Source organism: Balaenoptera physalus (assembly GCF_965194825.1).
Source record: "Balaenoptera physalus genome assembly, chromosome: 19".
NCBI classification, from domain to species: Eukaryota; Metazoa; Chordata; class Mammalia; order Artiodactyla; family Balaenopteridae; genus Balaenoptera; species Balaenoptera physalus.
Window position 1 is genome coordinate 10,484,049 of NC_138900.1, and position 25,353 is coordinate 10,509,401.

The 25,353-nt window shown below is 55.0% G+C and overlaps 1 protein-coding gene across 1 annotated transcript; it reads right to left on the bottom strand.

Annotated features, from left to right (window-relative positions):
* Positions 1-4,489: 4,489 nt before the first annotated feature.
* On the bottom strand, positions 4,490-14,191 carry BCL3 (BCL3 transcription coactivator). Its single transcript, XM_082438785.1, has 9 exons — positions 13,742-14,191; positions 11,880-12,033; positions 7,416-7,524; positions 6,973-7,177; positions 6,777-6,865; positions 6,502-6,579; positions 5,736-5,903; positions 5,253-5,370; positions 4,490-5,115 (listed from the first exon to the last, which is right to left on the bottom strand). Exons 1-9 carry the CDS (start codon positions 13,995-13,997, stop codon positions 4,928-4,930), a joined length of 1,365 nt encoding a protein of 454 aa, XP_082294911.1. The 5' UTR covers positions 13,998-14,191; the 3' UTR covers positions 4,490-4,927.
* Positions 14,192-25,353: the final 11,162 nt, after the last annotated feature.

Consider the following 25,353-nt stretch of genomic DNA (forward strand, 5'->3'; position numbering starts at 1 on the left):
CTTTTCTTTTTTGAAATCATTTTAAACTTATAGAAAAGTTGCAAGAATAGGACAAAGGTTTCTTGTATACCCGTTGCCCAGACTCATCAATCGTTAACAATTTGTCAATTTCCTTTATTATTTGCTCTCCCCCTCCCTCGAACCATTTGAGAGCGTTTCAGACATTTTACCTCTTTGCTTCTAAACACTCCGATGTGTATCTCCACATCTAAGAACATTCTCTTACACAGTCACAGTATGGTTATCAAAAGCAGGACAGTTAACAGTGATACAATACTAGCATGTAACACTGCAGCCTATATTCAAATCGCCAGTTGTCCCCAAATTATCCTTCATAGCAAACCATTTTTTCCAGTCCAGGATCCAATCTGAGATCATGTGTTGCATTTAGGTTTTTGTTTGTTTGTCTGTTTTAATTTAGTTTATTTATTTTTGGCTGCGTTGGGTCTTCGTTGTTGAGCGCGGGCTTCTCTTTGTGGTAGCTTCTCTTGTTGCAGAGCACGGGTTCTAGGCGCGTGGGCTTCAGCAGTTGTGGCTCTCGGGCTCTAGAACGTGGGCTCAGTAGTTGTGGCACACGGGCTTAGTTGCTCCGTGGCATGTGGGATCTTCCCGGACCAGGGCTCAAACCCGTGTTCCCTGCATTGGCAGGCAGATTCTTAGCCACTGCGCCACAAGGGAAGTCCTGCATTTAGTTTTGATGTCTTTATATTGTCCTTCAGTCTGGTACAACCGCTCAGCCTATCTTTGTGTTTCATGAAGTTGACATTTTCAGTAAATCACAGGCCACTTCTTAGCTCTCCGGTAAGATATCTAGATTTGGGTTTGTCTGACATTTCCTTGTGATCAGATTCTGGTGGCAGGAATATTATAAAAGTGATGCTGTGTCCTTCTCAGTGCATGGTATCAGAAGATACACGATGTTGGTCGTCCCATTCTTGGTGATGAATTCCTTCACTTGGTGAAGGTGAATTGTGGAATCTCGGACTCACCGACTCACCAGGTCAGTGTCTCCCCTTTCTGGGCCTCAGTTTCCCTTTCTGTAAAATGGAGGTGTGGCTGACTTGAGGGTCTGCTCACACACCGAACCAGCAGACGTGTTCTGTTTAGTTCTTATGCTTTTAAAAGCATTTTGGGGGGACAGCACCCACATTTAAGATTTGGCAGATTTCATGCAAGCACTTGGAAGAGATATTCTCTGACTGAGAATCTGGGTTTACTCAGGGTGGTGATAACAAGTGAAACATTGCAACAGGGGCTGGGCCCCCGGAGAAATGCATTGAAAGTACGACTTCTGCCTCTAGAATGCAAGGACTTTCACAGATGAGAACAGTTCTTGGTGGTGGTGGTTAAGGGGGGCGTTTAATTCTGGGAGGGCTGGGGGGGATTGGGACCCTCTATATAGCCCTTCTCCCCTCTCCTTGGAGTCTTTCTTCAGGGGAAGGGGGCTGGGTGTGGAAGGACACGTGCCCAGTCCCAAGGTCAGGAAGCTGAGAGGGGGTTTCCATGTGTGGAGAAGCCAGATCCTTTGTTTTAGAGAAGTAAGTTACCAAGGTCAGTGCCAGGTTCAGCTTTTGAACCCGGGGATAGTTTCTCACACACAAAGAGGCACATCACCCACAGTCTGGACCCACAGATACAAGGAGATCTTGACACACACTCCAGGCTGGTGATGGGGTTGGCACCTACACTCTCATCAAATCCTCATCAACCCATCAGCCCTCAGACGTGGGCATTATTCCCATTTTACAGATGCGGAAACGGAGGCTCGGGGCCTGAAGTCACCTGATGAAGGTCACATGGCTAGGGAATGGAAGGGCTGGACTCGAACTCAGTTCTAACTCCGGGGCCTGTGCTCTCAACGACACACCACCTGTTATCTTGCACCCTTTCCACACACACATGCATGTGCACACACTTAGAATAATAGGCACAACCACACACAACCTTCCTGTGACTCAAGAAGGCCCAGCGACTATGAGCGTGGGCTTAGGAGGCAGGAGACCTGGCCTTGGACGGGCAACTTGCTCTCTCTGAGTCTCAGTTTTCCCATCTGGAATATGGGTGCCATCATGGTCAATACATGGCTGCTGATATTTGCTCCCAAATTGGTCACACAGTGTGACAGGGGACCAGACACAGCCACAAAGAATCGCAGACACCATAATGCAATGGGGAGTGGGTGAGGCTCACTCATTCTACCATCACTTCTCAGGGGTCTGCTCCGTGCCAGGCAGTGTGCTGGCTGCTGTGGGTAGGGCAGCAGGAGGAAACTGTCCTCCCAGAGCTCACAGTCTGCTGGAGAGACAGTCGTTGCACATGACCTTGCTCATGTGGTGGGATTATCACGTGGGAAGTTCTCACACACAGCTGCTTGCTGGGCCCAACAGTCACCCTCTGTAGTGGGTTGAGCGGTGGCCTCCCACAAAGATATGTCCCCATGCTAACCCCCCAGAACATTTAAATGTGACCTTATTTGGAAAAAGGGTCTTTGCAGATGCACTTAAGGTTAGGATCTCAAGATGAGATCATCCTGGATTACCTGGGTGGGTTTAGGGCTAAACCCAATGACAATTGTCCTTGTAAGAGCCAGAAGAGAAGACACAGACACACAGCAGAGGAAGTCATGTGAAGATGGAGGCAGAGATTGGAGAGATGCAGCCACAAGCCAAGGAATGCCAGCAGCCACCAGAAGCTTGAAGAGGCAGGGAAGGATCCTCCCCTAGAGCCTTTGGAGGGAGTGTGGCCCTGCTGACACCTTGATTTTGAACTTCTGGCTTCCAGAACTGTGAGAGAATAAATTCATTTTAAGCCATCTAGTTTGTGGCCATTTGTTACAGCAGCCCTAGGAAACCAACATGTCTTCCAAATCAGGCAGCTCTAGGGACACCATAGCCCAGAGGCAGCATCAAAAGCACTGGCACATGGTCACAAACACACACACAAAGACGCACGGCCACCTAAATCAGGAGGGCCACGTGAACATGGGCCACCCAGTCAGAGCTGCCCCAGAAGTGCGTGTGCATGGATGTGTGTGCGTGTGTGTACACACACACACACCCCTAGCCTAGACCCAACAGTGTCTCCTAGGAAGACGTTAAGGCAGTGGGCCCCACAGATACAGCATGTTGTGGAGTCACCACAGCTGAAATGTTCACCATCACCAAGACATACAAAGACCCAGAGGCCCAAGGAGGGCCCCCCAGACTGAAAAACCCACTCTCAGCATCACTCAGAAACACAAACACACAGTCACTCAAGAAGACCAATAGAATGGGACCAAGGTTGCCAGCTTCTCCCAAAGGACACCCCTTTGTCCAAGGCTGGAGGCACTGGGGGCTGACATGGGGTCCAGCCCTTTCTTGGGGGTTCCAGCTTGTCCTTGCCCCGCCCCATTGTACATCCATCTTCCCTTCCCAACGGGCAAATCCCTGTAACAAATCACTTATCCATATACCCACTGTGATGTTGCTTCTCTGATCGAATAAAGACTCCCGATGATATTTACATCCTAACCCCTGGAACTCTGTGAATGTTACTTCATATGGCAAAAGGGATTTGGCAGATGTGAGGAAGTTAAGGATCTTGAGGTGGGGAGATTATCCTGGATTATCTGGGGGGAACTGGGGGAATCACAGGGTCCTCCTAAGAGGGAAACAGGAGATCAGAGTAGATGTACAGATAGAAGCAAGAAGGTGCTGTGATACAAGGAAGGGGCCATGAGCCAAGGAATGCAGGTGGCCTCTGGGAGCTGGATAGTGCAAGGGACCAGATTCTCCTCTAGAGCTTCCAGAAGGAACCAGCTCTGCTGACACTTTGACTTTGGTCCAGTGAAGTTGATTTTGGACTTCTGACCTCCAGAACTATAAGAGGATGAATCTGTGTTGTTTTAAGCTGCTGAATTTGTGGTGCTTTGTTACCGTGGTAACAGGAAATGAATGCAAACCCTGACTGATACGTAAGAGACGCGTCCAGACAGTCAAAAATATATATGTATGTCAGCGGGCCCCTGGAGCCACTGAATAAAATGTGACACACCAAGCGAGGCAGTCACATAGAAACAATCACACGATGACCGCAGGTCTCAATGTTAGGAACACGCACAAATGCTACACGCACAGAGACCCAGAGACAACTGGCATCAGCAGTTTACCACAGGTACGCAACAGTCAGCTGTGGTACCACAGGGACCCAGAAACCACAGAATCCTTCAGAAGCACACATACACACACATGCACACACCTAAGGTCACTATGGAATCCAACAGGGTCCTCTGGAAAGATGTCACACTTCACGTCATCCCCAGAAACAATGGCACAGTGACACAATGACATAACATTTACAACACACCGGAAGTCCTAGAGTCGCCCACACATGTCACTGTCAGTCTGAGACTCACATGCAGTCAGCTGGATACAGCACCCAGGTGGGCACACACACAAACACACTTCCTCCAGACCTCCTCATGAAAGAGGCCTAGCAAAGCCAGGGATATGGTACAAAAATAGTTTATTACAAAAGAAATCCAACCAAAAAGCCTAATAATTTACATTGATATCAGTGCCTGGCTACAGCCCATCTCTCCCTCCTTACTGAACTGGGTAAAGGCCAGAGGGGAGGGCCGTTCCTTGGTTCCACCAGCTCTGGGAGAGGAGAAGGAAATGAACGATTGGGTGAAGTTCCACATGGGAGACTGGTGCCTGAGAATAATAGGGTAAGAGTCCCGGGCTGGGGGTGGGGACGAGATGGGGGAGTATCCGTGCTGAGAAGAGGGGGGCGGTTATGGGTAAATATATGTGCCTCTGTGCAAATCCTGGTCCAGAAGATTGGGGGGGGGGCAGAGTGAGATCTTCACAGTTTCCAGGAGGGCTGACCCCATAGGGCAGTGAGCTCCCTCCTCATGAGTCCGAGATCTGCCCCCCCATCCCCCTCAGCTACCTCCTGGAGCTGGGGAGGGGGGCACCGGCCGGCCAGGGGCTCGGAGGACCCCAGCATAGGGCAGGAAGGTCGGTGGAGATGAGGCAGGAAGGAAAAAATTGGGGGGAACCATGGGGAATCCAGGGGGGTCCTTGGGGGGAGACTGGGAGGGCGAGGAGGGTGGTGATGCTGACAGAAGACCTGTGGGAAGAGAAGAGAGACGAGGGGTGAGGGCAGAGAGAGGCTGCATCCAGGGAGAAGGGGGCTGGGGACCCCCACTCCTGGGTTCTGAGGGAGGGCGGAGCTGGGCTGCTGGAAGTTGGGAGCCGGTTTCTCACCATTGGAGCTGAGGCGGCTGCTGCTCTCAGGGGAGGTGGTGGCACTCCGGTCGGGGGAGGGCTCTGGCTGGCACGCAGGAGCAGGCCGTGTGGCCTTCCCTCTCAGGATGTCGATGACCTGTGGAGCGGTGGAGGGGCGGTCATCACCAGGCCACCCCTGCCCACACAGCCCTGCCTCTCTCCATCTCTCCTAGCTCACGGGGTCCCCTAGCTCAGGGAGCACCGCCTCTTTCTCAGTACGTGCAGGGGGACAAGTCACTTCCTTTCTTTGTGCCTCAGTCACTCCTTTGTCTAGAACTCACACCCACGCCCTCAGGCTCACCGGCTTGCCTCCACGCCCTGGCACAGACGCGCACACGCCCACACGCCGCATCCCCTGCACACACGTGCCCACTCACCTGTCACATCCGCGCGGACCGGCGCTCGGGCACAGACACCCCTGCAACCCCTGTAACCCCCGCCGCCACCAGCGCGCACACTCACCCGGCGGCTGCGCGCCACCATGAGCGGCGTGTCGTTGTGGCAGTTCTTGAGGCCGCTGTCGGCGCCGCTGCGGACCAGCGTGCGCACGAGCGGGAGGAGCCCGCGGCCTGACGCCGAGTGCAGCGCCGAGCTGCCCGAGTACATCTGCGCGTTCACGTTGGCGCCGTGCTGCGGGCGGGGAGGCGCGGGTCAGGACCACCGCCAGGTCCCGGTGCAGGGGGGCGGAGCCACAGTGAGGGGCGGGGCCGGGTGTGGGGGTGGGAATCACAACCTGGGGCGGGGCCAGATCGGGGTTGGGTGATAGAAGGGTAGAAGTTGGAAACAAAGGCGGGACAGAGCGGGATTGGAGGGGCGGCGCCGACTCAACCGGAGCTGGACTCGGCAGCCCCGGCCAAAGCAGGGGCGGAGTCAGAGAAGGGAAGGGTCCAGAGTCTGGGCCTGATCGTGGACGGAGTCGGGGCGGAAGGACGGCGCGGGGACAGGGCCAAAGCCGGAAGACAGGGTCAGCAAGACTCTAGCTGGTTGGGGCCTGGGAAGTTTTGGGGCCGGAGGAGGGATGGGAGAAGACCCGGGACTAGTTCGTAGCCTGGAGGGGTGAAGTCCTAGGGTTGACAGAACGAGGCCTAGAAGGAAAGGTCGGGGCTGGAAGCGCAGCAAGAGCAAGAGCCAGAACTGGAAGGCGGCGTCGGTGGCAGGGATGGGGCGACAGCCGGTTGGTGTCAGAGGAAAGGGTGGGCGAGAGGCCACGGGCAGGGGCCTTACCCACCTGTAGCAGCAGCTGCACCATGCTAAGGCTGTTGTTTTCCACGGCGTGGATGAGTGGGGAGCGGCCACTCTTAATGTCCTGCGGCAGGGAGGGAAGGTTTTAAGCGTCTCCTAGCACTGCCCAAACAGCCGGCGGCCCGCATCCTAACCGCTTGGTCCAGCATCTCAATCCCCTTAGATTCTTCAAGCCCCACCCCACCCATTCGGGCTCTCGCCCACCCAAGCCCCGCCCCTCTCTGCTCCTCTTGGCCCCACCCCCGGCCCAATCGCGCTCACCACCGCGTCGATGTCCGCGCCGTGCTCCAGCAAGAGCAGCACCGCTTCTTGGCACTCGGTGTTCACGGCCACGTGCAGGGCGGTGAGCCCTGAAGGAGAAGGAGACTCAGTTAAACCTGGGCCTGGGGCTTTGCAGCCTCAGAAGGACTCCAGGTCCTGCCGGACAGCCCCACCCCGCGCCCGGGTAGATGCTCACCGTCGTAATTGCGGGCCTCCAGGTCCATGGTGCCCCCGGCCGCGCTGTCCAGCAGGGCCCGCAGGCAGGCCGGGCTGCGGTGCTCGCAAGCTAGGTGGGCTGCAGTCTGGCCGTGGCGGTCCAGTGCCATGGGGCTGGCACCGGCCATCACCAGGAGCCGGACCACAGACGGCAAAGTGGTGATCACAGCCAGATGTAGCGGTGTCTGGGGAAAAGAGACTGTGAGGGACCCGTCCCCTGCCCTGCATCCCAGTCCTGCCTCCCTCAGAATTCCCGAGTCCTGACCCCCAGCTGTAGTCTTAGGCAGGAACCAGAAATCTGGAGCACCTCCTCCCTCCGATTCAAGAGTCAGGGCCCCCAGCTCTTCTTCCCCTAGGAAACAGGAGTCCAGGTTCCCAGGCCCCTCTTCCATTAGATCCAGGGCCCCAGGCCCCCAGCCTCACCTGCCGGAGGTTGTTGTAGATATCCAGCTCCCGGCCGCCATGCTGGAAGAGGTTGACTAGCCGATGCACAGCTGGCAGATTGCCCTGCACCACCGCAATGTGGAGTGGCCTGGGGGTGGAGGATCACAGGCGTTAGAGGCTGGTCACCTCTCACCCCCATACTCTTAGCAGTGCTAACTCCAAAATGTGCAGGATACTTTAGAAGTGTCTCTAGAATCCAACCACTGCTCCCCACCCCCACTCCCTCCATCCTGGTTCAGGCACCACCATCTCCCCTCCTGGACCGTCCCCTCCTCGCTGGCCTCCCTGCTTCCATCCTGCTCTACTGTCTGTCCCTCACATAGCAGCTAGAGGGACCCTTTTAGAACCTAAGTCAGGTCATGCCCCTTCTCTGCACAGAATCCTCAGAGTAAAGTCCTCACCACGGCCCACGGGCCCTGTGTGATCTTGTCTCCCGCTCTTCAATTCCTTTTGATATCATCTCTGTCCACTCTCCTGAGCCCACTCTGGCCACTAGCCTCCTTGATGTTCCTCAAACATACCAAGCATGCTTGCCTCCTAGGCCTTTGCACTGGCTGTTCCCTCTGCTGGGAAGAGTCTTCCCCCCCATACCTGCAGGGCTAGCTCCCCTCATTTGGGCCTCTGCTAAAATGGTACAGCAGCGGCTCCCTCCCCCTCCCCCGGCTTTATTTTCCTCCAGTTCATCACCTGACGTGGTACACTTTACTCGTTTCCTGTCTGAATCTCCCCCGATAGAATGTCAACTCCACCAGGGCAGAGCGTTTGGTGTGCTTCCATCACTGCCCAGTGCCTAGGACAGTGTTTGGTGCTGAGCAGGTGCTCCACAAACAGGCTCTGAATACATGAGTCCCCCTCAACGATCCCTGGCCATCCTTGAAGCTGGGAACCACATTCCCACCCCACTCCAGGCCACAGTTTTCTCATCTGTGGAATGGGTGGGGATGAACTCGATACCATCAAGGTCTCCATCAGTGGTGACTGGAGATCACGGTCAGCCTCCATCCCAAGAGTATGTATGTGGAGGAAGTTTTGCCCAGAAGGGAGGTGGGACAAACTAGTCACTGTTTGGGAAGCTGGACTGCGCAACCCAGGTCCCCCCCCCCCCCCTTCTGGACTGAAGGACTCATTCCCTCAACTTCTGGGAAGGTTGTCAGCTCTCGGCTCTCTCTGGGAATTACCCTCCGCTGAAAAGAGCTGCTTGCCCAGGTCATGGGGGTGAGGTGGGTAGATGCCACCCAATGGCATCCAGTGACTGCTCCGTGTGGGCGTCGAAGGCCTGGGCTTCTGGCCCCAACTCTGAGGGCCACTCCAGCTGCAACATTCCCTGTGGGATAACTGAGGCCCTGATGAAACTACTACGTAGCAGCTCAAATCCTCCCTCTGCCCAGTCCTGCTTCCTCCATCTCTGTAGGCATTGATCTGGATAACACTTTTCGATAAACTTCCTGCCCACTTCCCAGGGCCCCCAACCTGGAAGAGCCATTTAGAGCTGAGAGCAATCTGGGACGACTGTATGGGGTGGGGGACATTGGCGCTGAGGGCACAAGGCTGACTGGAGGTACACAGTCCCTACAACCTTTCTTTAAAGGCCATTTTCTAGAGCAACTTCTTTCTCACCCACCACTGCTTGCTGACAGACCAGGGTGTGGCTAAGAGGGGTGAACAGCGGTTCTCCCAATTGTGGAATCTGCATCCAGAATCCAGCTCCCTAGGTACTGGAGGCCGAGAAATCCTGCAGCCCTGGGGGCTTTGCCGGGGCTGAGTAGGCCAGGGTTGCAAATTCCGTTACAAGTCTCTCTAGCTGTGCGGCTAGGTGGCCCTTTACAGCCTCGGGTTTCTCCTCCGTAAAGTATAGCCTACAAGAACGCCCATCTCCCAGGAGGAGATTATGCAGGTGTAACGCTGAACCTGGATCCTGAGCCGAGAAAGCCAAATTTAAAAAGAAATCTTGGGGGAGGGGTCGGACCTGGGCCAGGCCCCTCCTTGGGAAGGGCTCCCTCCCCTCCCTGCATCTCCCAGGACGCCCGGCCTGGGTCCCCTTCGGGGCGGGCGGGGTTAAGTGAGGGCAGAGGGAGAAAATTATTTCAGAGAAACCGTCCAGGCCTGAGTTCCCATAAACGCGCGGGCCGCAGGGGGTGGGGCGGGGCTGGAGGAAGTGGGGACGGGAGGGGCGGCCCAGCCCTCGGACTTCCAGTAACAGGTCTGCTGGGCGGGGCTCGGCTTCCTGCTCCCGGGGGAGGGAAGCCTGTCCCGTCGGGGATCTACCCCGGCCACCCAGACACCCCAACTTCCATCCTCGAATAGGGCGGAGAGGGGAGCCTAATCCAAAGCGATCTAGTTACCCTGCGGGTAAGGGCCCCAACTTCTCCAGCCAGGGGACCCCTCTGGAACTCCACCCTCCAGGGCTCCGACTCCAGCTGGCTCCCTAACCCCCACCACATCCTGGCATCCATCCCCAAGATCTCTTGGGACCCGGGAATACGGTGCCCCAACTCTTTGCGGAAACGGACTTTCCCCTTCCCTCCGAGTTCTAGATCCCCAAGCTGCCCTGCCCCCTGCTTCTTACCCGCTCAGGGGTCACGGAATGCAGTACCCCAACCTCTGCTCTCTGGGACTCAGAATGCGTTCCCCCCTCTCTTGGAGACCCAGACTTCCATCTCCCCAGTGCCTCCTGACTTCTTGCTGGCGGGGGTGGGGGGTGGGGGTTGGGGGGGGGAGCGGAGGGGGCGGAGGGAGGTTGTCCGAATGCCCTGAGATCTTACTCCCTTGAATCCCTAGAAGTCCAGCCTCCCAACCATAGCTTTGCTGCTCTGGGGACCCAGACCTAGCGTGTCCCCCCTCCCCCTCCCCCGCCTGGCCTGCGCCTGCTGCCCATTCCGGTAAAGTCTCGGCCCCAGCGGAAGGGGTTAAGGTTAGAGGGAGCGCCAGGAGGGGGAGGCTGCGAGTGAGTGACGGGTGCTGACGTGGGGGAGGCAGAGCAGCTGGGCTGCGGTCAGGTTCTGCGGGAAGGGATTTCCCCCAACAGGCAGCTGAGGCAGAAGTGTTTGCTTTGGGGGAGAGCGGGGAGGGCGGGGAGGGCGGGGAGGGCGGCTGGGGCGTGGGGCTGGAGACTGGTGTGCCAGGTCGCCTCCGCACCCTGCTTTCACAGGCTGCAAACAAATCACCCCTGGGGACAGATACAAATTAAATCTATTTCACTGATGACCCCAGACGTACCCAGAGTGGGCGGGAACTAGCTTTACCGAGCCCTGTATATGTATATCTCAGGCACTTTCTCCTGCTTGGGTTCACAAGGATAAGTCCATGACAACCCTGGGAGCTCTGTTCAACCAATCAAAAGCCACTCCCATGTACTGAGCACCTACTGTGTGCCCCCCGCCCCAATTCTATGCACTGTATATATGTACATCACTGCACTGAATCCTAATTGTGATTATGAGCCCGGATTTCCAGATAGGGAAACTGAGGCTCGAGGATGTGAAGTCACCCAGGAGCCAGTGGTGGAGGCCCCCCTTTCCTTGTAGAAATAGGCTTGTCCCTCCCATCTCCACCTGTGGTTTCCAGTCCCCAAACCCATTCCCAGATAATCGCTTTATAGAAATCATTTCATTTCTGCCTCACAGAGACCCTCATCTTATGCTTCCTGTTATTACAGGGGGAAACTGAGGTAGAGAGGGGTGGGAAAGTGGCCGGCTGAGATTCAAACCGAGGTCGACAGAATAACAATAACCATGGTGGTCAAGTATATGGAGTGCTTACTATGTGCTAGGCCCTCCCATGCAGGATTTCTCAGCAGCTTCATGCTGCTCAGAAGCATGTCCCTCAAATGGCAGATAATAAAACCATGAGATTTGGGAAGTCAACTTAAGGGCTCGTCAAATTAATTTAGTGGGCTATGACCAGGAAACAATGACATAAGACTAGAATAGAAAATCCCAAAGTAGATCCCAAGTCGTAAGGGTGAGCGTTGTTTTGTTCTGTGCAATTTTTATTTCAAGTTTATATGTGCGTGTCTGTGCTGGGCTTAGTAAAAAGCAATAACGATAATAATACCAGTAATTAATACATATTGAACAGTCAATCTGCGAGGCTCAGTGCTAGGGGCTTAACATGTATAGTTCGTATAATAAATCGGTCAGTGAGATGTCTTCCTCATTTTGGGATTTCGATAAAACATTTGAAGCCCATTGCTCCAAAAACAGTCCTGGGAGCTAAGTGCTCTCAGGGTGCCCAGTTTTTCAGAAGAGGAAACTGAGGCCCAGAGAGGGAAAGGGGCTTGCTCAGAGTCACACAGACAGCGGTGGAGACAGGGTTCTAACTCAGGTGCAGGTAACTTGAAAGTCCACGCTGAGTGCCCCTGTGCTGTGGTGGGTGGGTGAGGTGGGTGGAAGGTTGGTCTCCCCACTCCCTACTACCCTCCATGAATGGGGGACTGTCACTCACGTGTCTCCGTCCTCATCCGCATGGGTGGCCATGGCGATGTCAGCTGACAGGGGGTGTTCCATGGAGCACACCATGGGGTACAGGGGTGTAGGCAGGTTCAGCAGAGGAAAGGGGGAGCCCATTGTCGGGGTGGGGTACAGGGACAGTAAAGGTCCTGGGCAGAGAAAGGACATGCGTGAGACCAAGCCCACAGATCCTCAACCCACCCCCCACCCCCCGGCCTTCGCTCCTGCGTGTCACCTGCCCTTTTTCCCAGGTCCCTTTTGCATCTCCTACTGAGTCCTCAAGGCGCAAGACAAACTCCTCTACCGCATCCCTCCTCTGGGCTCCCACAGCTTCCCCCCCCACTCCTCCAGCCCTGGACACTCTCACTGTCACTTATCTTTACTTGTGTCTGATGCCCCATCTCCCACTAGGCAGAGAGTCCCTTAAGGACTGAACCCCCATCATCACTCAGCAGGGGGACCTCAGGGCCTGTTTGCTGAGTGAATCTGTGGCTGAGGGAGGTAAGGATGGATGAAGCACTGGATGTAGGGTGTGGGGTGAATGTGTACAGAGTTTGGGGAGAGAGAGTGGTGCCAGAAACGTGTTCAGATCAAACTGTTGGAAGGGACCATGGTAGCAGGCAAATCCATATCCACCCATCACACAGATGGGGAAAACTGAGGCCCGGGGAATAGGAAAAAGGAGAAGGCTGTGACAGGCCTCCTGATGCACAGCTTGAAGCTGTACTCTGAGGGGGTGGAAGGTGCAGAAACTGGGCAAAGGTCTGGAGGCACTAGACATGGGGTCTCTGCAGCTCTGGGGGTCACTCTGAGATCGTGAGGTGGGCACAGCTGTGGGAGGGGCCACTCCCTCCTGGAGGTCAGGGATGGAGACAGGATCGGGAAAATGGATTTTGGCCTTCTCTGTCATCTCCTGGTCCTTGGGGGCTCCCATTCCTGAACCCCCAAGTTTCCTGGTTCTTGCATGTCCAATACCAGGCCTTGACACCCTGAGGCCTTCTGCCCAGAGACCCCTGAATCCTTCTTCCTGGCTCTAAATCCTTGAGTCCCAGAACTCCCCAGTCCTGCCCCCAATTCTTAGACTGAGCCCAAGCCCCCTAAGACCACCTGACCTTGTGACCCCAGCGAAGACACTGATCACTTGCAAGCAGAACTGGTTGCTCAGAACCCCAGATCTCTGTCCTGCTGGCTCCTTAAAGAACCCTGGTATCTGGATCGGTTTCCTTGGGTCCTTGTGATCCCAGATATCGGGGTGCTCAGAACTCCAACGCTGTTCTCCTAATTCCCATCGTCTCCCGATATCTTGGTTCCCGAGATTTTGACATCCGGGAATCCTTAATATCTGTCTCCTTAGAACCCCAATCTCTGTTCCCCTGACTTCCTTTGACCCCACATATAGTTCGGGATGCCAAGAACCCCAGTTTCTTGGGTCCAAGTACTGATTCCTTATAACCCTAGATATTTGGGTTCTGAAGAGTTTATAATTCTGTGTACCTGGGGCTTGATTCCCTGAGAGCCCGTTTCTGTACTGCTGGGCACTGTCTCCTAGCTCCCTATATGTGGCACTCGGACCCTGGGCTCTACCCCTCAGGGCCCCCTGACACCCAGCCTTCCTACAACCCCGATATCTGTGTCCCAAGGCACTGCTCCCTGAAGCTCCCATATCTGCACCCCTGGGACCTCAGGCTGTGCGCCCAGCTCCCCAGGAACCCCATATCTGTGCCCTTGGGACCTTGGCTTCTGTCCCTCAGCTGCCCGAGGCCCCGTATATTACGTCGGAGCTCTGCCCCTGGCTCCGGTAGTGACCCTCTGCACTGCCTGGCCCCCACCCGGCCATGACCCGCGGAAGCCACTCACCCTGGTAGTAAATTGCTTCTGGCCGGGCCAGGCCGTGGGGGGGCGCAGGCACCGCTGGCGTGTCTGAGCCACCGCGGAGGGGATCCGGGGGGACGACGGGGCCCGCAGCGCCGCGGGGGGCGGCGGGCTCCGGGGAGGGCGCGCGCAGAGGGCGCTTGCGGAGCGGCAGCGCGGCGCCTGGGGGTCCGGCGGCCTTGGGCCGGGTACGCAGGTCCACGGGCCCCTCGTCCATGGTCCCCGCGGGGCATCGGGGCATGGGGCCGCCGGGGACGGCGGCCGAGCGGGCGGCCGGAGTGCGGCTGGGCTTGGCGGCACGGGAGGGTGGCTGCGCCGAGCGCCGGGACTTCCCCTGCCGCCGGCTGAACTGAAGGGACTTTTGTCGGCCCGGGCGGTGCCGACCGCCCGCCTCCCCGCCCCCGGCCCCCCCGGGGCCACCCGTCCGCCCCAGGGGTTTCCTGGACCCGCCGCCGCTCCCGCCGTCCCGCGGTGCAGCCTGCAGAGCGCCCCGCCCGCGCCGCGCCCCGCGCCCGCCCCCTCCCAGCCCCGCGGCGCCCGGAGCGGCCGGGCCTTGGCGGGGGGCGGGGGGGTGGGTGGGAAGAAGGCGGGGTCGCGGGTTGCGGGGTCCCCACCCCTGCGGCTGCGGGCGTCAGGCTCTGTCTCCGCGTTTTTGTCTTTCTGGCTATAGGCCTCTGTATCTCTCAGTCTGTAACTCTCTCTCTCTGACTTTCGGGTCTGGATAGATGTCTCTCTGTCTCTGCGTCTCTGTTCTCAGTGTCTCTGTCTCTATCGTCTCTTTGCTTCCCTCACCATCTATCTCTCTGTCACTCGAGTGCTGTCTGCTTCTCAGCCTCTCCCCCAGGGAGGCAATTCCCTGAGGTCCTGGGGTCGCTAAGACGCGGGTTCGATTCCCGACTCCTACTTCCTCGCTGGGTGACCTTGACCAGGCACTTCCCTTCTGTGAGCCGTTTCCTCCTTTGTGGGAGCGAAAAGACGCACCCGGAGCAGGGACTACGCTCCGCAGGCGCCCAGGCACTACCCCTCTGCCTGCCCTGCCCCCGTCTCTGCCTCCTCCCTGTGCCTCCTCAGCTTTGGGTCTGAACTTCGCTGGGGGTGGTGTTCGGTGGGGAGTGCGCAGGGAAACAGTGAACGTGTCTCTTCCAGGCGGGGTCCCTGCACCCAGCCGGAGCCGCTGGGCACAGGGTGGGTGCTCCGGGAATCCTCGATGCACAGAGAAAGAAAGAGACGTGGCGAAAGGGGCATGGAGGTCGTGAGAGACTAAGGAGGAGGGAGACGGGGACATAGCAAGAGCCGCAGGGCCGCAAGACCAGAGTCACAGCGACCAAAGCCCGGGCCCAGGAGGCGGGGGCCGTCTGGCTCCCCTTCTGCCCCACGTCCCCCTCCCATCCCGGGCGGGGTTGGTGGGTGGGGAACAGGCCAGGCTGGCTGGGGGCATGACTCAGAGGCCGGCAGGAGCTGCGGGCGGCTGGGCGGGGTTGGGTAACGGGGGGAGGGAAGGGCAGAGGCGGGCTTCTCCCGTGGCCCCTCCCCGGCCGCCCTTCTCCCCGCCCCGGGGAGGGGCCCCAGTCGCGCGGGGCTTTCCCGGATTTCCCTGGAGGCGGGGCCGTCGCTGGGGTTGAGTGCCGGTCACGGAGTTACGGGAGGCGGAGCGGAAGGCCCTGGGGACCTAAGGGGACGAGGGAATGGGTGCTGCACCCCGGCTCTGTCCAGGCGGCTCGCAAGGTCTCCCCGGTTCTGTGTGTCTCCCCATGTCTCTGCATTTCCATCCCTAGCCTCCCTCTCTCTGTCTCCAGCCCCGTCCCATATTTTTGTCTCCCGATCTCTGGCTGCGTCTCGTCTCCCCTTCCTGGGACCCTGAAAATGGGTGTGGGCCCCCGGTTCTCAGAAAGGGACTTTGCCCAAGACTGGGGCCCCACCCCAGTGGATCGTTACCGGGATGTGAGGAGCATCTGTGGGCTGACAGAAGCCTCACCCTTTTCCCCCTTCTCTCCTTTCTGCCTCTCTGGGTCTCCTCCTCGGCCCCCTGTAATGGGAGAGCATCTGGGGGCAAGACCTGGGTTCAAGTCCCACTTCCACCCCTTGTTGACAGTGGACCTTAGACAGGTCATTCCTCTTGAGACTCAGTTTGTTCTTCTGGAAAATGGGGCTGCTGTCACCCCCTGCCCGCAGAGTTGTGGCGACAAGGGAAGAGGTGAGGGAATTAGGGTGGAAAGTCTGGGGTCCCCGCCTACCCAGCCCTCCCCTCCCGGGACTCTCAAACACAGGGACGGGCTGGGATGTAGAACACGACCCTGCTGTACAGAGGGCAGCTGAGCCTCGGAGCAGCGGGGCTTGTCAGGGTGATGACCCTAGGAAGTAGCGCTGGACGGCGGCCCGAGGCCCTCCCACTCCCCGGCTGCCTTGCGGCCGGTGGAGAAATGGCTCTGGGCCCAGACAGGGGGAAGGGGGTGTCTGCGCTCGGCCCACGGGGGCTTGGAGGGGCTGAGAGAGAGGGCGCTGGGGGTTCTGAGTCTGAGGATGGAGGAGGGATAAAAGAGTCTGAGGGAGGAGGGTCTGAAGGAGGAAGACAGGTCTGAGAGAGAAGTAGGTTGTCTAAGGGAGGGGAGAGGGTCTGAGGGAGAGGGAGAAGGTCTGAGGAGGTCTGAGAAGGACCAAGTGAGGACAGTGGTTCCGAGGGAGGAGGAGAGAGTGGGGGGCGGCGTTGGAGGGTGAAGGATCTGAGGGAAGAGGAGGCTTGAAGAGGGTCTGAGGGTGGAGGCAAATTCTGAGGGAGGAGGGGCAGTTTGAGGAGGGCCCCCTCGGGGCGGAGGGAAGAGCAGCGTGCTTGGGGAACCAGCAGGGACTGAGGGGAGGGAGGAGAGGGGAGGCCTGGAGTCAGCCCCGCCCCGCAGCTGTCTCTGATTTCCCAGAATCTTCTGCTGCTCAGGAAAGTCCCAGCTCCCACAGCCACCTCCCTCCAGTGTCGGGAACGGAGTGATGAGGGACCAGGATGGCTCTCCCCCCTCCTTTCTCCCCTTGCTCCCTGCGCCCTCGCTGGGAAGGACCAGGGTCTCCCCTCTCTGGGCCTGGAGTTCTGGAGGTCCCCCACCGGCAGGGGCGGCCCCTGGATGAGTCCCAGAAACTTCCCAGAGAAGGCCCGGAAGTCCTGCCTGGTGTCTAACCACTTTCCCTCACACAGGCCACCCTTTGTACCTGTTCAGATCTCCTGCCTCCTACAGCTTCTTCTCCCCTTGTCCTTCCCCAGACGTCCCTGGGGGAGGAAGGGCCACGATTATACCTGTTCAAGGTCCCAAGAGGGAAATGAAGTCCTAGCTAGAAGGCTGTGATCCTGGAACAGCTTTCTTGCTCTTGGTTGGGGGGGGGGGCGGGGGGAGAGCTCAGTTTCTCCTAAGAGGAGAAGATTGGGCTGGTCAGACCCTAAGTTCCTATTGGCTTCATTCCTGGGCCTTGTCCTCTTTGCTTCTGACTGAGGCCTGGGTATAAGTCCTGTCTCAGGCTTTCATTAGCTTTGTGACTTGCAGCAGTTATTTAGCCTTATGGAGTCTCAGCTTCCTCATTGATAAAACAGACTAAATCAAGAAAATACGCTTCCATTCTGTAGGTCCTGAATTATAAAGTGCTCAATACAATGTAGCGGCTATTGTTATTCTTCCTGTTATAACCATTCTTCCTGTTATAACTTGGCATAGGAATAATAACAATTATTATAATCAATTAACCCAAATTTTCAACCGCAGGACCCATTTCATTGAGGAAATTAGGATTCAACATGCTGGGCTTAGAGACATGGGTTTGAGCCCTGGCTCTGCCATGTGCTGGCTGTGTGACCTTGGATAGGTAGCTTTCCCTCTCTGTGCCTTTGTCATGACTTTACGGTTGGGGATGATAACAGCTTCTGCCTCCCAGGACTGCTGAGCAGTTTGAGACCAGGTGTGCAGAATGAATGGCTGAATGAATGAATGATATCTGTTCTCGTCTCCACGTAGCCTGCCTTCACCCACCAGGCCAGGTCTTTCTTGTCACCGTTTTCCACCCAGAGATGAGACAAGATGGACATATTCAGTCTGGCTGAGCTCCCACTAGGAATTGACCCACTTCATTCTCTTGACACCTTGTGAGGAAAACTCAACGAAAATTCCTATTTTACAGAGAAAGAAACAGGCACAAAGGAGTGAAGTCACTGCCTAGGGAAATGTGAGAGACAGGGGGAGTCATGTTTTTAAGCCAGGTCTCTGTGACCCCAGCATCCTGGTTGCTGCACCACTTACCTGGGAGGGGTGGTCATTAGTCCCAGAGACCACAGGCCTTCCCTCTCGGCTCTAATTCTAGACACTTCCTGGGAAGAAATGGTTTAGATGGGGAAACTCAGGCACGGGAGAGGCAAGGTCACGTGCCCTAGGGTCTACAGTCTTTCTACAGTGCTCTTCTGCAGGCCAGGGAGGGTTGAGCCAACGGAGAGAAGGTCACATTGCAGCAGGAGGGAATCAAGTTAGTTTTAAGAGAGGCTTGGGGAGAGCAAGTGAATTTTGCAGACAGAGGAAAACAGAGACGGTGAGCAGGATGGGAAGGGACTTGCCCAAGGTCACACAGCCTCCCGTCTGGGCTCTGGGCTGCAAGTCCACCCTGGGTTGGCAGACGGCTCTGTTCTCCGAGGCTCCACCCCACCCCCAGGGGTGAATGCAGGCCAGCTTCCTGGAGCATGCCCTGCACCTCCTGGTTCCTCCCCACCCTGGGGCCTTGGAGGCTACTGGAATCCCTGGCACTAGGCAGGATCAGCCCATCTGGGGTTTGGGCCAAGACTTAATCTTCCCCTTTCTCCCTCTTGCTGGGTCTGCACGCACTCCGCTGAGTCAGAGGATTGCAACATCCTCTCCAGGCGGGCTTTGAGACTGGACACCCTCCCCGGCATTCACTGCTTTGATCAGACAGGGGCAATGTGGTGGGAGAGGTTTGCGGCTATCAGCATCTGCCCTGGGCGGGGGTAGGGGGGGTGGTGTTCTGGGAAGGTCAGGTGTAGGGCAGAGGGGTCCCAGTGTGCTGATGGTGGACAGTCAGGAGGTATAATGCTGAGCCCCAGCGTCCTCATCTGTAAATGGGGCTCACTCTTTAATTGTGTGGGTTCAAACCCCAGCTGTGTGACCCTCGGCAAGTGACTTACCCTCTCTGAGCCTCAGTTTCCTCATCTATAAGATGGGGTAAAACCAGTGCACATCTCACAGGATTGTCGTGAGGGTCAAACAAATTAACACACGTTGGCACAGGCTGGCGTGGAGTAAGTTGTCAGTAAATGGAAGCTGTTATTTTCAAATGATTGCTGTTATTAATATAGGGTATGGGAGGGCTGCCACAGAGGTATGCTGCTTGGATCCTCTTTTAAGAAAGGACTTGTGGCCCAGCTGCCAAGGTGTGCAGATGGCTAACACTTGGCTCCTTCAACTTGGTCTGCCTCAGCTTGCCAACTGGGGACATGGTCTCCTGGGCAGCCTCTGGCCATTGACAGAGCCAGGCAGGGCCGGAGGGTCTGGCCTTTTCTACCCACTGTGGGATTCCTCTCATGGGCAGTCTTTGCTTCAGGGGCTCCCCCTGGGGCTGGCATCATGGCCTGGTGGTCCCCCTCCCCAATTCTGCTTCCCCCACCCCCTTTTCTCATAAACATTTTGCCTTCCTAATTGTAAGCGTCTGCTTTCTGGGGGACCCCATCCACAACAATGGGCTTTGAAATCAGGCAACCTGAGTGTGAGTATCAGCTCTGCCTGAGTGGCTTTGGAGTGGCGTCTGATCGCTCTGGGCCTCAGTTTCCCCCTCTGAGTCATGGGGATGAAAACACGATGTCTGAGGGGATCCAGTGAGTTAGCGATAGCGCCTTGAGCACTGCTGTCTCCGTCATCCTCATCTGTAAGGAGTGAGACGAGTCGAATCTGGGTCTACCTTCCACTCTGCCAGTTTCCAGCCCTGTGGCCCTTGCCAAGTGCTTTGCCCTCTGAGCCTGGTCTGGCCCTCTGGGTCCTGCCTTTTCCATCAGACCAGCTCACTGAGTGGTGTAGCTTGAATGGGCCATCTTACTAGGAGCACTTAATGAGATTAAGTCTTGTCCCCGGTATTAAAGGGCAAGCTATGAATTACCCAGGAAGAAGCCGGTGCCTGCGTCACCCATCAGCCTAGCCACTCCCTGAGACGGATGACCGTCCCTGGATGACCCCCCTCCTGCCCAAGCCCACCTTCCCAGGGCAGAGCACAGAGCCCATCTCTGAGGAAGGGACGGCACCTTCCCTGAAAAGCTGGCCTTTTCCCTGGAAGTCGGTGCCTCCCCAGCCCGAGGCCATAACCTCCCCTGCAGCCACCACAGCTTAAAAACACAGATGCGAAAGTTCCCCAGGCTCCTGGGAAAGCAGGTCACGCCAGGCCCTTCCTCATTTGAGCAGGGGCCCCGGTGGACTCACCTTCCCCGGTCCCAACCGCTGTCCCAGTCGGGGCCACCCCTGCCCTGCAGCACTTTCCCACAAGAGTGAGGACCGGGCGGGCGTGTCTCCACTACCCCTCCTGCCCCGTGGAATCAGGTCACAGGCTGGGAGCGAGCGAATCACTGCACTGAAGTCTCCCAGCTGCTCAACCCTGGGCAGGCCCGGTTTCTACACCTGAAAGCCTGGGGCTGGTCACCTGAAGCCCTGGCTCTGGGCTGGCTGGTGACAGCTGGGGTACAGGGGACCTCTTACTGTCCGGTTCTGTGGGAGGTGGGAGTGAGGGTTGGCCTGTGGCATCTCCTTCGGACATTACCCACTTCTGAACTTGTCACTTTGGCCTCCTGTGGTCACACGGTCACAGGACATTCGCTCACTTCTGGGAAAATCAAATTGTATCGTGCGTTTAAGATCCCAAATTCTCTTCTTGTGGCTTCTCACCGCACCCTCCTGCCCCAGCCTCAGGAATTTTGCCCCCTGGAGAACCGAGACATCTGAGGAACGGAGAGGTGTGGAATCGTGGGATGAAAAAGAATATATATTTTAAAATTATGGACCATAATGTGGAGAATTGCATGACATAGAATGTTCCATTTTGTGAACAGTTAGGCCCAGAAATGGTTCTGCCAGTTCCTCAGAAGCCTCTTCAGGCCTCTTCCAAATCAGAACTCTCTCTCCTCTCCCTCCTCTCAAGGTAACTCATTCTTTTTTTTTTTTAGATTTTTAAAATTTTAGTTATTTATTTTTGGCTGCATTGGGTCTTTGTTGAGGTGCTCAGGTTTTCTCTAGTTGCGGCAAGCAGGGGCTCTAGGTGCATGGACTTCAGTAGTTGTGGTTCGCGGGCTCAGTAGTTGTGGCGCACGGGCTTAGTTGCTCGGCGGCATGTGGGATCTTCCCGGACCAGGGCTTGAACCTGTGTCCCCTGCATCGGCAGGCGGATTCTTAACCACTGCACCACCGGGGAACCCCAAGGTAACTCATTCTTTTATGCTTTTATTGTTTTCCTTTTACTACCTGTGAATACACACTTGACCAATACAGTTTTGAATTCATTTATTTATTTATTTTGCAGGACTGAAACTGTCTTTATTCACATAAGACATGGTTGTGTACATAGCAAATCCCATATCTATGAAAAGCCACCATAATAATTCAGCAAGTCTTAGAACATTGGGTCAATTTACAAACGTCAACTGTATTTCTTTTCTTTAATTTATTTTTTTATTATTTAAAATAGTTTTAATTAAAAATAATTTTTATTTTATATTGGAGTAGAGTTGATTTACAATGTTGTCTTAGTTTCAGGTGTACAGCAAAGTGATTCAGATATAGATATATATATTCTTTTTCAGATTCTTTTCCCTTATTGGTTATTACAAAATATTGAGTATAGTTCCCTGTGCTATACACTAGGTCCTTGTCGGTTATCTATTTTATATATAGTAGTGTGTATACGTTAATCCCAAACTCCTGATTTATCCCACCCCTACCCCCATCCCCACAGTTCTGAACCTTAGGTCTGGCTTCTTGTACTCAATCTTATTATGTCTGTGACGTTCACTCATATTCTTACGTCTGTTGGATTGCCTTCATTTCCATGACAGTGTATCACTCTCTTGCATGGAAAACCACAGTTTGTGAATCCATTCTCCTGTTGATGGGTTTATGAGTGGTCTCCAGATTCTGCCTCTTTTGATAATGCTGTGTGCCTCTCCTGGCACCCATGAGTACACGCATTTTCCCCCAGAATCCAAGAGTGGAATTGTTGGGGCATAGGGTGTGCAGATGTCTAGCTGTGGAAGATACAGTCAGACAGTTTTGCACCAATTTTCACTCCCATCTCCAATGTCTGCTGTGAGTTCTCCTTGCCCCACATCCTCGTCAGCACTGGATCTGGCCAGACTTTGCAAATACGAGTCATCCCGGTATTCGTGCCTGTGTGTGAATCTCATCGTGGTTATAATTTGCAATTCCTCGCTCTTTAATGAGGTTGAATCCACTGTCCACTTGAATCCAAGCACACAGAATCTTTAGGACAAAAAAACTCTAGCTCCTTAGATAAACCATAATGGAAAAGAATCTGGAAAAGAATATATATATATGTGTAACTGAGTCACTTTGCTGTACAGCAGAAATTAACACAACATTGGAAATCAACTATACTTCAACTAAAAAAAAACAACAGCAGCTCTGGGACCTTAGAATCTTAGGGGCAAAGAATTCTAGAGTCCCAGACTTTTAGGAACAAGGCATTCCAGAATCCTGTGCCTCAGTTTCCTCGTTTGAGTAATGGGGATTGCTCATGTCTTTAACTCGTAAGGTTGGGGACAGGATTAAAGTGCAGAGTGAACGCTCAGGAAGTGTGGTTTCCCCTAAGGCAGGAATTTCATCCATTTTGTTCTTTTCTGTGTTTGTCACCTCACACAGGATAGAGGCTCAATAAATATTTACTGAATGAATGAATCTGAGACTCCAAGGATCAAAGATAAGTTGCCATTGTGGAACTTTAGGAGCAAAGACGAACAGAATTTAAGAAATGAAGAATGATCAGGTCAGAGAGTCTTAGGAACTAAAGAATGATCAAAAAGCATCTTTGGCAAACCTAAGACTCACTGTTTTAATGCTTTAGAAACGAGGAAGCTCCATTGGCAGAGGCCTCCTAGCTCTTGGAAGGGTCTCAGGTGGGACCTAAAAGACAAGGCCTCTGCCTTCTCATGCTACTTGTACCTGCTTCTCCATGTGGCTCTGACAGCCACCTGATTCCCATCGCTTCCACTCACCCTTCCGGCCTCTTCCCGCCTCGTCCTCCTTGCACACATGGATGGATCTTGAGAAAGCTATTCCCGCCTGGGGCGTGAGTGGGAGAAAGTCCAGGCTCCTGCCCCAGAGGCCCTGAACCAGGCACCGCCTCCCTCCTGCCTTATCTCCCACTGCTCTGCCCTCACCCACACCCCAGCTTTCAGCAGCGGCCTTTCCCCTCACCCTCCTGCCCACACACGCCCCTTTCACTTCAGCCTCAAAAATCCTGTCTCTTGCACTGAGATCCAAACCAGGGCACACAGCAGGTGTTCAATCAACATATCAGGGCTCAGCTCTGGCAGCCTGTCCTCCAGGAAGCCCTCCCTGATTTCTCTCCGTAGGCTGGGTCGTGCCCCCCTCTGGATTCCACAGCCCAAGTCCCAGCCATTCCGGGATGTCACTGTCTCGGGGCAGATCAATCTCCCCTACGTGTGAGTCTGTGAGGGCAGGCCAGGGGCTGTATATACCCAAACTCTTTCCCGAACAGCTGAGACTGAAGGGAACTGATCTGTCAGCTCCATCTGACTATTGAAAAAGACCTTCTTACAATGCTCTGAATTGTGCACCCCTGATGCCATCCCTCTGGGACCCAGGGATGGCTCTCCTCGCTTTTCTAGGTCAACAAGGAGTGCCCAGTGGTTCAAAGGGACTCAGGTAAGGCCTGACAGTGCTCAGCCCGGGACCTGCCCTCCTGAGACACAGGAGCCATTGCCAGCGGCTCAGCTGTCTGACCCCAGTTTCACCCTAAAGCCTTATAAAGCCCTTCTGTTTTGTTTGTAAACATTTCCTGCGTGTACTTGTGTACCTGTGTACCCACGGTGAGACCGGAGACCTCAGCACCCACCGCGTCCCCAGATCCCTCCTCCTTCACCGGAGGCACAGAGAGGTTAGGGGCTTTGCCTAAGGTCCCACAGCCAGGGAAGGGCAGCAGGAGATAGGATTTTGAAAACCTTATTGAGGGGACTTCCCTGGTGGCGTAGTGGTTAAGAATCTGCCTGCCAATTCAGGGGACACGGGTTCGAGCCCTGGTCCGGGGAGACCCCACATGCCGCGGAGCAACTAATCCCGTGCGCCACAACTACTGAGCCTGCGCTCTAGAGCCCGTGAGCCACAACTACTGAGCCCACGTGCCACAACTACTGAAGCCCACATGCCTAGAGCCTGTGCTCCACAACAAGAGAAGCCACTTCAATGAGAAGCCAGAGCACGGCAACAAAGAGTAGCCCCTGCTCTCCACAACTAGAGAAAGCCCACGCACAGCAACGAAGACCCAATGCAGCCAAAAAATAAATAAATAAATAAATTAAAAAACAAAAAAACAAAAAAAACCAAACCTTATTGAGGTGTAATTTACAATACAATAGATACAATAGAATGCACTCATTTTAAGCGTGTACCAGGGACGAGTTCTGATAAAAGTTTATAGTTGTATTATCGCATCACAAGCAAGATATAGGACAGTTCCATCGCCCCAAAACTACCCCTGTTCCCCTTTGCAGTCAAACCCTCCCTTCATCCCCAAACCCTGGCAGCCACTGGTCTGTTTTTTATTCCTATAGTTTTGCTTTTCCAGAATGTCATATAAATGGGATCATACATTATGTACCCTTTTAGAAAAACTCATGAAAGAATTTGCATACAGTAAAGTTCACTCTTTTCTCTGTACTGTTCTATAAGCTTTGTGACACGCATGCAGTAGTTACCGCCAGAATCAAAATGCAGATGGTTTCCATTACCCCCAAAATCCCCTCCTGCTGGCCCTCTGTGGTCACACCCTTCCCCCACCCCACCCTCACAACCGTAGATCTGCTTTCTGTCACTATCGAGTGGCCTTTTTCAGAATGTCTTGTAAATGAAATAATAGAGACTTCTGAGTCTCCCTTCTTTGGCTCAGCTTAATGCATCTGCGATTCATTCAGGTTGGCATATCAGAAGCGTGTTGCATTTTATTGCCACGTGTGGATAGATCACAGTTTGCTTCTCCATCTACCAGCTGAAGAACTTCTGGGCTGTTTCCAGCTGTTGGCGATTCTGAAGAGAGCTGCTAGAAACATGCGCGTATAGGTTTTTTTTGTGTCCAGAGGTTTTTATTTCTCTTGGGTAAGTACCCAGGAATGAAATTGCTGGGTCATATGAGAAGTGTATACTTAACCTCTGGGGAGATTGGCAAACTGTCTTCCAAAGAGGCTACTCTGGTTTGCATGCCCACCAGCAGGGCGTGAGAGATCTGATTGCAGAACCACGATGTGAGTCCGGCTCTGAGACGATCTGAGCTCTTGGCCACCAAGCCACACCGCTCCTGGAAAACAATGATTGCAACAAAAGCTCTTTCCCCCT

Bases quoted from the DNA above. Each gene is read 5' to 3' on its own strand.
- BCL3 (XM_082438785.1), bottom strand. From the start codon at position 13,997: ATGCCCCGATGCCCCGCGGGGACCATGGACGAGGGGCCCGTGGACCTG. The intron at 12,034-13,741 runs GTGAGTGGCTTC...TTCTCTGCCCAG, and splicing joins AGAAGCAATTTACTACCAGG to GACCTTTACTGTCCCTGTAC. The intron at 6,866-6,972 runs GTGAGCATCTAC...CTTCTCCTTCAG, and splicing joins GGAGGCCCGCAATTACGACG to GGCTCACCGCCCTGCACGTG.